Raw genomic sequence first — 12029 nt, 5'->3', positions numbered from 1 at the left:
TGATATGGAGCCCATCAAGTGGTTTGATTTGATTGTTGTGTCGGGTGGATAGGGAATTCAGGGAGTTGAAGTCCACAAGTTTAAAAGCTGCCAAATTTTTAAAAAGACTGGTTTATACAGTGATGAAATTCAATTTTCTTTTAATGCCAGTTCTGTGGGTGTGGCTTGGTGGGCATGGCAGGGGAAGGATACTGTAAAATCTCCATTCTCTCCCCACTCCAGGAGAAGGACACTGTAAAATCTTCATTTCCACCCCAGTCTAGGGCCAGCCAGAGATGGTATTTGCCGGTTCTCCGAACTACTCAAAATTTCCACTATTGGTTCTCCAGAACCTGTCAGAACCTGCTGAATTTCATCCCTGGGTTTATACCAGAGGTGGTATTTAGCAGGTTCTAGAGAACCGGTAGCGGAAATTTTGAGTAGTTTGGAGAACTGGTAAATACCTCCTCTGGCTGGCCCTGCCCCATCTCTTCTCTGCCTCCCGAGTCCCAGCAGATCGGGAGGAAATGGAGATTTTACAGTATCCTTCCCCTGCCACACCCACCAAGTCACGCCCACAGAACCGATAGTAAAAAAAAAAATGAATCCCACCACTGGTTTATACCATGTTGTAATTAATATGCGTAAGAATTCATAGAGGGAGGAATGAAGGAGCAGTTTTTAGTGCTGTGAATATGGTTTTTTTTTCTGTCAATGGAAACATCACACGGTGGTTTTCTTTTCTTTTCAAACAGGTGTTTCTTTCAGCACCTCTACTTGTAAGTATATTCGTATTTTTTTCACCTAACTTCCCACTGCATTGCTGGTGACTGATAAAGCTGTTTCAGTACTGAAAAATTGGCATGTTTTCCCTTTCCCGATGCCCAGAAATAATGAGAAAATAAATATGGTATAGTCCAGGTTGGTACAACACAACAAGGCAAACAAAATATACATAGTCCTGGACTTACAACTATAATTAGAGGTGGCTTGCTGACGGCGTTACTGCCAGTTCACAACTCGCGCACAATATGTGCCAGATGTGCACTGTTCAATGTAAATTGTTCTGCGCCCATGCACAGAACAATTTACAGTGAACGGCGTACGCAAAGTCACTAAAATCCAAAATGGCGGCACCCAAGCGGCAGCGAGGGAACCAATTCCGGGGCGTGTCAGGCCTGGGTCGCAGCCGGTTCTGCGACCCAGGCTTGAATTCCACTACCGGTTGGGATGAAGTGGGCCGAACCGGTAGCAACCCACCTCTGTCTACAGTTGAGCCCACAATTTATGTTGCTAAGTGAGACAGCGGTTAAGTGAGTTTTGCCCCATTTTACATCCTTTCTTGCCACAGCTGTTAAGTGGATCACTGCAACTGCTAAGTGAGTAACACGATTGTTAAGTGGCTTCCCCGCAAAAGGGGATCTTGGGACACTGCGACCGTCATAAATACGAGGCAGCTGCTAAGCATCTGAATTTTGATCAGGTGGTCCTCGACTTACAACGGTTCATGTGCTGACCAATGTTAGAACAGCCCTGAAAAAGTGGGCTTACGACCGTTTTTCACAGTTACGACCGTTGCGGCCTCCCCAGGGTCATGTGATCAAAATTCAGATGCTTGGCAACTGGTTCATGTTTATGGCCTTTTGACTATAGGCACAAAGTCAAATGGGGGGGGGGGGGTAGTAATGCGGCCAGACATTTGACTGTACCGGTTCTATACTGGGCGCCGCCATCTTTATTTTCTGTTCTGCACATGCCCAGAACAATCTTCATTGAAAAAAATGTAATTTCCCTCCCCCTCCCTTTTTCATAAATGGTGTGCGGATGTCACTCCCAGAGAGGTTGCAGAGATGGGCCATTTTTCGCAAAAAAACGGGGGCGTTTTTGCCTTCCCCCAGCCTCCAGAAGCACTCTGCAGGCTTCAGCAGGGCTGGGGGAAGGGAAAAATGCCCCTGTCTTTGCAAAAAACCGGCAAAGAATGGGGCATTTTTCGCAAAAACGAAGGCGTGGGTGGGGGGAGAGACTGTCTAATTGTTTTGTCATGGAATTTATTCATTTAATGAAAGGGATTTAGTCCCGGGAAATTTTAACGTGTCCGTTGGCTCCCCTTTCATGCAGATCTGATCCTTTGCGGCCATCCCGTGTTCCATTCGGGTTCAAATTGAAAATATTTCATGTACCTTCATGTAGACCTAGCTGTTTTGCCTACGTTCTTTGGTTAAAAGAAGAAGCAATGCAAATTTGAGTACACATGATAAGGGGAGCTTTGGCTACTGTTTTTCTCAACCTCTGCCGCTTGAAGATGGGTGGACTTCAACTCCCAGAATTCCCCAGCCAGCTGGGAATTCTGGGAGTTGACATCCACCCATCTTCAAGCAGCCAAGGGTGAGAAACACTGGTCTGCATAAAAAGAATCAGAACAGAGCTCGAAGGGACCTTGGAGGTGTTCTAGTCCAGCCCCCTGCTCAAGCAGGAGACCCTATGCCATTTCAGACAGGTGGCTCTCCAGTCTCTTCTTAAAAACCTCCAGGGATGAAGCACCCACAATGACAGACAGATGGACAGAGACAAGCATCACTGCTTACGTTGCCTTCTTCTCCCTTAGCGGATAACATGAAGCAGCCTCAGTCCTTAAAGGGGCAGTGGAAATGTTCACACTCCTTTTTCATGGAAGGAGCAATGCATTTAGATAGTCCTCGGTTTACAACCACCCGTTTACAGACCTTTCAAAATTACAATGGCAGTCTGGAAAAAAAAATGATTTAGGACCGGTCTTCGTGCTTACAACCATGGTAAGCATTCCCACGGTCAAAATTCAGCCGCCTTGGCAACCAGCATCTATCTGTGACGGTTGCGGCATCCTGGAGTCCCACGATCTCCGTTTGCAGCTTTCCCAGCCGGCTTTCGACAAGCCAAGTCAATGGAGGAAGCCAGATTCGCTTAAGGACTGTGTGACTCACTTAACGCCTGCAGTGATTTGCTTGACGCTTCCTCGCTTAACTGCGAACGACGGTTCCCAACAACTTTGGCAAAAAAAAAAAAAACGAGTAAAATTAGGTGTGGCTCGCTTAACAACCGCCTTGTTTAGCAGTGGCAATTCTGATCCCTATTGCGGTCATAAGTCGGGGACTATGTATTCAGAATCCATGAACTTTGTTTTCGTGAGCAGCTCTGCCAGTCCCAGCAATTTAGTTTGGCTCTGAAGCAATCACGGCTTTGTAAATGATAATGTAATGTTGTAGATCAGAGGTGTCAAACGGAGGGCCGGAACTGGCCCGCGGGGTGCCTAGATCTGGTCCACAGGGCCAGTCTGGCAATATCAAAAGACTGGCCAGTGGTGCTTCTACTGGCCAAATCAGGGCACGGGAGGGGGGGATCGTATGCAGCCCCCGGCAGCCCATTTTCGGCCTCCACAGCTTCCTGCAGCACTCTGCTGGCCCAAAATGGACCGCGGGAGGGCCGCGCACAGTCCCCCCCTGCACGCTGGTTTGGCCAGCAGGGTGCTGCAGGAGGCGTCCATCCCGTCTCTCTGCCGCCCCCACACCTGGCTGGCCCGCAGAGAACTTCAATGCTGATCCAGCCCTCGAAGACACCCAGTTTGACACAGAGGTGGGTTTCACATAATTTTACCACCGGTTCGCCGCACACAGGAACTGTGAGCATGCGGGCAGCCGTCCGCGCATGCGCTTTGCTCATGCGCGTGGCTTGCACGCATGTGTGCGACTTAGAAAACATGGCTAAATAGGATGACATAGCACCGTGGCAGGTGGACGGGCCTACCTGAACCGGTCCGAACCGGCTGAATACCATCACTGGTTTGACATCCCTGTTGTAGATCAACCCAACAACCATTGAGCAGCGTCAATAACGTGTTGCTCATAATACACTGAACTGTATGAGCTGACTGGGGCCTTTTCCTTTATCGCTGGCAGTCCTGCCTCTGGATCAGGGGTGAAATCCAGCAGGTTCTGACAGGTTCTGGAGAACCGGTAGCGGAAATTTTGAGTAGTTTGGAGAACCAGCAAATACCACTTCTGGCTGGCCCCAGAGTTGGGTGGGAATGGAAATTTTTTCAGTATCCTTCCCCTGCCACGCCCACCATACCACACCCACCAAGCCACGCCCACAGAACCGGTAGTAAAAAAAATTGAATTTCACCACTGCTCTGGATGTGTGTACTTTTTTAATATCTGCGATAGTTTACATGACTGGCTATTTTATCCCTAGCGATTCAAACGGGGGAATCCAGAGAAAATGCTTGCAGGAAATTACAGAATAAGATGGAGAATCTACAAAACCTCGTGGAAACCATGCAGTTGAAAAACCAAGGTAGGGGCATTGGAGCTTTGTCCTTGCACATTTACGATGTTGTGAGGTCCTTTTGGTATTGTGACGCGGGAAATCACCCCTTGAGGAGTTTAGAAACGTCTTGATTGGCTTCGTGAGAAAAGATAAATGGAAATTGCGCCACTTTCTGGAGAATGTCCTTTTGCAGCCGCTTTCACTAGACACAATTACCCTGGGGAAGGCTGGCCCTAACTAATGCAGGTAGTTCTCGACTTACAACCATTAGTTTAGTGACCGTTTGCATTTGCAACAGCACTGAGAACAGTGACTTCACACCGTTTTTCATACTTAGACGGTTGCAGCATTCCCATAGTCACATGATCAAAATTCGGATGCTTGGCAACTGATTCATATTTGTGACGGTTGCAATGTCCCAGGATCATGTGATCCCCTTTTTGCGACCTTCTGACAAACAAGATCAACTGGGGAAGCCAGATTCACTTAACAACTGTGTTTCTAACTTAACAACTGCAGTGATTCGCTTAACAACCGTGGCAAGAAAAGTCATGAAATGGGGCAAACTTTATTTAACAAATGTCTCACTTAGCAACCAAAATATTGGGCTCAATTGTAGTATCCATGGTGCTTTTACACTACAAAAGAGTATCCGGCCACCTCCTCAAATGGCTATTCTTGACCTCTGCTAAAAGGGACCACTCTGGCCTCTGTCTGTAGCTGACAAAAGTCTACTTCAGAAATGTATTTATATATCACAAGTCCTTTTCTGCCATTTCTCTCGTTGGATTTAAATTAAACAGGGGTGTCAAACTTGATTTCATTGAGGGCCGCATCAGAGTTGTGTTTGACCTTGGGGGCGGGGGGGGCAGAGGTGGGTTACTACTGGTTCAGACCGGTTCAGCTGAGTCGGTAGTAACATGGCTGGCCATGCCCCCAAACCAATTCTATCAGCAATGCCATAGCTGCTGCCATCTTGTTTTTTGCCTCTGCACGTGCACATTTCACCTACGGCGCATGCGCCCAAAGCGTATGCATGCCCGAAGTGCGTCCCTCAGCAAACTGGCAGTAGAAGAAGCAGGAACCCACCCCGGGGGGGGGGGGGCTTGGCAGGTTGGGCGTGGCCAGCTTGAGGTCACTTATGTCAGGGGCGCCTGTGGCCCAAGCCCTCTGCCAGCAAAAACGGGGTCCCAAGCTCCGTTTTCGGCTGCGACTGCCTCCTGCAATCTTCTGCCAGTGAAAACGTGTTTTTGCTGGCAGAGGCATTGCGGGCCTGTCCTTTGTCGTTTCCAGGGCCGCCCCGTGGGCCAATTCTAAGCGGCCCGTGTGCCAGATCCGCCCCACGGGCCTTGGGTTTGACATCCCTGATTTAAAGCATCTTACAAGCTCATCATGCAAAGGCATAACACAGCTATCAAAACATCAGCGTATTACATGGCAAAATTCAATCAACAGTTCTGGTATCACAAATATTAAAGCATGGTGTGCTCAGGTGCCTTTAACCCCTTATTGCTTGAGTCCCATGCTGCTTCCTGAAAAAAGCACATTTTTAAAAGCTTCCTGAATGTTAAATGGAGGAAGGTTAGTTCTTACATCTGGAAGAAGGATGCTCTGGATGAGAGGAGATCCTGCAGAGGGCGCTGGCCTTTTATTTTTATTTATCTATGTGTATCCCCCTCCCCCTTTATTATTTTTATAAATAACTCAAGGGGGTGAACATACCTAATGCTACTTTTTCCACCTATTTTTGTAACAACAATTGTGAAATGGGTAGGGCTAAGAGAAAGAGACTGGCCCCAAAGTCACCCAGCCGGCTTTCATGCCTAAGGCAGGACTAGAACTCATAGTCTCCTGGAAATTGGCCCAAAGTCACTCATTTGAATTTCATGCCTAAGGCGGGACTAGAATTCCCAGTCTCCTGTTGATTGGCCCAAAGTCACACAGCGAGCTTTCATGCCTAAGGCAGGACTAGAATTCCCAGTCTCCTGGTGATTGGCCCAAAGTCACATAGCAGGCTTTCATGCCTAAAACGGGACTAGAATTCCCAGTCTCCTATTGATTGGCCGAAAGTCACCCAGCGAGCTTTCATGCCTAAGGCAGGACCATAACTCACAATCTCCTGGAAATTGGCCCAAAGTCACTCAAATGGTTTTCATGCCTAAGGCAGGACTAGAACTCAAGTCTCCTGGGGATTTACCCAAATTCACTCAACTGGCTTTCATACCTAAGGCGGGACTAGAACTCACTGACTCCTGGTTTGTAACCTGGCTCCTTAACCAGCCCAGGAGCCATTTTTACAGAACCTGCGACGCGAAAGAGATGCCATTTGTCTTCCAGACCAATGTGGTGTAAACAACCCTGTCCCTTTTCTTCTAGCAATGTCCACTATGATCAGATGTCAGGAAAAGAAAATAGAGCAAGCCAAGGAAAAAGAGAAGAAGCTCTCCAAATGAATACACCGGGCACGGTTTTCAATCCCTCAAAAGAGGTATCCAGATTGCATCTCGCCGAGTCGAATGTATTCTAAGCCTCCAGTTCTTGTTAATAATAAAAGTTGACATAGTTTTGTAATCTGTCCTTTGGCTTAGGAAGGAAAAAAAAAACCCCAGACCAAGGCTGTCAACTTCTCCATGACCAGGAAATGGCCCAAAGGCCCTGAGAGAATTCGCCCTGTGCCAGGATGCACTTTTATTCTTTCAGGAATTTCCAGTTTGGCTTAAATGCATCGGCTCTGAAAGGCAGGAGCTGATCCGTGGCCAGATTCCAGCAGGTGCAGGGATCCAGTTTAGCAGAGGGCCGTGTGCAGTGAAGAGGCAGATACTCTGGGTTGTCATTCCATCTGTTCTGATCATGTTCTGATCTAGGCTTCCCCAAAACGCACGAAGCAGATTCCTGGTCCCCGACAAAATCCCTTTTATTAAACTCATGTGAATTCCTCTCATTCGCATTCAGCCAAGGCCTGGCAAACAGTCTTTCAAAGGTGGATTTATGACCACAGACCTTATCTAGCTTGGAAAGCTGCCAGGTAAATATTGTCCAAACGCAGTGCTGTTCAAGGAAAGACTTGGCACAGAGTCTCTGAGATTCACGGACAGATCTTCACACTCCTGAAACAAATGAATGAACGAACGAATTGTTTCCTGCTAAAGCCCACTCCCCTTTCGCTCCTCTTTTATTTCCTATGGGAGGGGCCATTCACCGTCCACCTGTGGCTTTACTCTCAAGTCGACCCTGATTTCTTAGCTGTTCTTTTCTTCTGGCAGCTCTGCACAAGCCTGGGAACAGGCTCCAGCTGTTCCTCTGCCTCACTGCTGTCTAGCTCCGAAGGCAGCTGAGAACTGCCAGATGGCCTTGGCCCCATTTCTACCTCCGACGCAGAGCCCTTGTCAGAGCCTTCCCCAGCTTCCAGGACTGGCCCCTGCTTCTCCCCAACCTCAGATTCTGCTGTCAGCTCCACTGGCTACCGGAGGGCCACAACACCATCCCGTGGGGTTGCAATATCATGAGTTGCCATTCAGGAAAGCAAAACAGCTGCGCGAACTGCCTTTGAGGAGCCATTTGCAATCTTTGTAGTGTCAGTGAGGTAACGGCGCACAGCTCTTTGCTTTGCTGTTGTGCAAAACTCACTCTCTACATAGGCCCAACAGGTGTGATACAACTCTGCAGTCCTAGGTTACATTAAAAGGGGGATATTTTCCAAATCTCGTGATGAAGGCATAGTACCGCTTGCAATGCTGAGATCACATTTGGAATACTGTGTCCAGTTCTGGTCACCACAATACGACAGATATGTTGGAGCAGGGGTGGGATTCACTTACTTTCCCTACAGGTTTGCACATGTGAGGACGCGCTCCCACAATTCATCAGCCAGCCGGAGCAGATGGGTCCTGCCTTGACAACTTGAAGACTTGTGGCCTGCAAGTTGAAGTCCACAAGTCTTAAAGTGGCCAGGTTTGGAGTCCCCTGTTCTATGTTGTGGATAGAATAGAATAATAGAGTTGGAAGGGACCTTGGAGGTCTTCTAGTCCAACCCCTGCCTAGGCAGGAAACCCTATACCGTTTCAGACAAATGGCTATCCAACATCTTCTTAAAGACTTCCAGTGTTGGAGCATTCACAACTTCTGGAGGCAACTTCTGTTCCGCTGATTAATTGTTCTAACTGTCAGGAAAATTCTCCTTAGTTCTAAGTTGCTTCTCTCCTTGATTAGTTTCCACCCATTGCTTCTTGTTCTACCCTCAGGTGCCTTGGAGAATAGTTTGACTCCCTCTTCTTTGCGGCAAATCCTGAGATATTGGAACACTGCTATCCAGTGTTCCAATATCTCAGGTTTACATGAAGGTACATGAAATATTTTCAATTTGAACCTGAATGGAACATGGGACGGTCGCAAAGGATCAGATCTGCATGAAAGGGGAGCCAATGGACACGTTAAAATTTCCCGGGACCAAATCATTAAATGAATAAATTGCATGACAATACAATTAGACAGTCGTCCCCGTTGGTTATCCAACATCTTCTTAAAAACTTCCAGTGTTGGAGCATTCACAACTTCTGGAGGCAAGTTGTTCCACTGATTCATTGTTACAGAAATAACATAAAATTGCAAGGAAGAAGGCAGTGGTGGGTTGCAGGTGGTACGCCCCAGGACAGGCGTACCTGTGCCTGCCCGGAGCACTGGGTACCGTTTTGGTACGGTGCTCCGGAAGGTCCACCTGCCCGCCCGAGCTCCTTACCTGTATTTGAGCTCTTCGGTGCTTCTGTGCACGGAGCACATGGCGCCTGTGCGACACTTCGCCAAGCAGCTGGAGCGTCGCGGAGGTGTCATAAGAGGTAAGGACGCATGTGCGCGTGCTGCGTGCGTTCATGTGGTGGATGCCGGGCCCCGTTGCAACCATACCAGTTGCAACAGGCTACGGAACCCACCACTGGAAGCAGGGCAAGGAATTTGTGTCTCTCCAGATGCTGAACTTCAGGCACTGGTCCCAGCCAACACGGAGAATTAGCAGATGACAGGGTTGAATGTGACATCATCCAAGCTGCAGTTTCCTTACCTCTGATTAGGAATATTCTTCGTTGCTTCACTCACCAAGTTTACATTTGATCTGGGTGTTTTTTTTCTCCATTGTGAAAGACCTCCTTACTATACACATGCACACTCAGTACTTATTCAGACTTTGGACTCTTAGTTAGCTTTCTCGGTGCTTTTATAAACCTCACCTAAGGTAAACAGTGTCCTTTTTCAGAGCCTCACCTTATAGTTCAGGTCTAGGCCAGGAGAACAATGTTCATCCTAGTTTCCTTGCAATAATGATATGGTCACCTAAGTGACATTAATATAGTTATAAGTTATAAATTCAGTTATTCTCTCCCCATTTTTGTGATTGGCTTGTCATGCAAAAACAGCCTAATGAAATCCCAGCCATCTGTTCAAACACCAGTGCAGGAAACTTTGCATCAGTAGTTTAAAAATAAGTCCAAAAATGTTTAGCACGGTCTGATATAGTATATGCACGCCTCTCCTGCAGACATCTGTCTCTGCTGTGTTTATGCGTGCTTGAAATGTTGCATTCAATTTTGGACGCCATGATATAAAAAAAAGAATCAAGATCACGTGAAGTGTTAATACCACTTTATAAAGCCTTGGTAAGGCCACACTTGGAATCCTGCATTCAGTTCTGGTCGCCACGATGTAAAAAAGATGCGGAGACTCTAGAAAGAGTGCAGAGAAGAGCAACAAAGATGATTAGGGGACTGGAGACTAAAACATAGGAAGAACGGTTGCAGGAACTGGGTATGTCTAGCTTAAGAGAAAGATAGACTAGGGGAGACATGATAGCATTGTTCTAATATCTAAGCGGTTGCCACAAAGAAGAGGGAGTCAAGCTATTCTCCAAGACACCTGAGGGTAGAACAAGAAGCAATGGGTGGAAACTAATCAAGGAGAGAAGCAACTTAGAACTGAGGAGAAACTTCCTGACCGTTAGAACAATTAATCAGTGGAACAGAAGTTGCCTCCAGAAGTTGTGAATGCCCCAACACTGGAAGTCTTTAAGGAGATGTTGGATAGCCATCTGTCTGAAACGGTATAGGGTTTCCTGCCTAGGCAGGGGGTTGGACTAGAAGACCTCCAAGGTCCCTTCCAACTCTGCTATTGTATTGTATTGTATTGTATTATTGTATTGATGTGGAGACCAGTGATGGGAATCACTTAGGTTTACCACTGGTTTGCAACTATGAGCCCGCTTGCATCGTGCGTGTGCCTTCCGCGCATGCACTTTGCTCGCACATGCGTTATGCCCGTATGCACGTGGTGTTGAAAACAAGGCTACATAGGGTGTTTGAAGTCGGAGCGAGTGGGTGGCCTCCCCACAGTCAGTAGTGGGTTCCAGATCCCGTCACAACCAGTGCACCACTGCACTGCGATGCTCCAGCTGCTCGGCAGAGCGTCACGCAGGCACCGTACACCTCGTAAGCGTGCACATATGCTCTGGTCGGCTCAAATAGAGGTAAGGAGAACGGGTGGGCAGGTGGGCCCTCCGCAGCACCATGCCGGTACACCCGTACCAGGGCGTACCGTCCAGAACCCACCACTGCCCACAGTTCGCCACTATCAGTTTGGGCGAACTGGTCCGAACCAGCTGAATATCACCTCTAGTTGAGACTCTAGAAAGAGTGCAGAGAGGAGCAACAAAGATGATTAGGAGACTGTAGGCTAAAATATATGAAGAACAGTTGCAGGAATTGGGCATGTCTAGTCTAATGAAAAGAAGGACTAGGAGTGACATAATAGCAGTCTTCCAGTATTTGAGGGGCTGCCCCAAAGAAGAGGGAGTCAAGCTATTTTCCAAAGCACCTAAAGGCAGGACAAGAAGCAATGGGTGGAAACTAATCAAGGAGAGAATCAACCTAGAACTAAGAAGAAACTTCCTAACAGTGAAAACAATTAACCAGTAGAACAACTTTCCTCCAGAACTTGTTGGTGCTCCATTAGTGGAAATTCGTAAGAAGACATTGGACAACCCTTTGTCTGAAATGGTGTAATGTTTTCCCCCTTCAACAAGGGGGCTGGACTAGAAGACCTCCAAGGTCCCTTCCCAACTCTTATTCTGCTTAAAATGTCCAGTATTCCCCTTTGCAATATTGGAATCTTCTTATCCTGAGCATTAGTTCATCGCTTGGTAAGATGAAAGCAGGATTAATAACAATTTAAAATGCCAAACGTTTCAGAGCGAGCTACGGCATGCCCCGACCGAAAGTCTCAGGGTTTCACTGTTCGCCTTAGGCCTATTTTACTCCAAGCCTCCTGCACCGGAGAGACGCAGATTCGAAATGAGCTCAAATGAAATGGGTGCTGCTTCAGAAGGTGCCCTCCATCCCTCTGTGGAAACCCACTACCCGCTTTCCGTCATGAAACTGAACTAAGCAGGGCTATTTCAATTTCCGATGACTCATACCGAAAATAGGCCATCCAGATTGGAAAGGCTCCCGTCAGCATGGATCTGATTATAAAATATCTCCCTAAGCGATTTAAGTATTCTTTATATGTGGCAGGCAGATGTTGAACGGCAAGGGCTGTGCTATTTTAGTAACGAAAGAGGCAAATGGAAAACGACGATGGCCCATCAAACCCAGATTCTGTCTTTCAGATGTCTATACAAGTAGTCCTAAATCAGACGTGGTGTTCTGGAGAACCAGTAGTGGAAACTTTGAGTAAGTCGGAGAACCAGTACATACCACCACTGACTG

General features: G+C 47.4%; 1 protein-coding gene across 7 annotated transcripts in view; it reads left to right on the top strand.

The window, feature by feature from the left end:
• Positions 1-6839, top strand: part of CCDC158 (coiled-coil domain containing 158) — a 63073-nt gene extending 56234 nt beyond the window's left edge. For 6 of the 7 annotated variants that reach the window (XM_081960349.1, XM_081960350.1, XM_081960354.1 and 3 more), the window contains 3 exons: positions 735-758; positions 4207-4308; positions 6658-6839. In XM_081960349.1, the coding sequence (XP_081816475.1) occupies positions 735-758; positions 4207-4308; positions 6658-6734 (203 nt within the window). In that variant the 3' untranslated portion in view covers positions 6735-6839. The remainder of the gene's footprint in view (positions 1-734; positions 759-4206; positions 4309-6657) is intronic. The other variant, XM_081960352.1, reaches the window with a different exon arrangement.
• Positions 6840-12029: the final 5190 nt, after the last annotated feature.

Source organism: Natrix helvetica (genome assembly GCF_964273705.1).
Source record: "Natrix helvetica genome assembly, chromosome: 7".
NCBI lineage: Eukaryota > Metazoa > Chordata > Lepidosauria > Squamata > Natricidae > Natrix > Natrix helvetica.
This window is presented reverse-complemented; position numbering and strand designations above follow the sequence as displayed.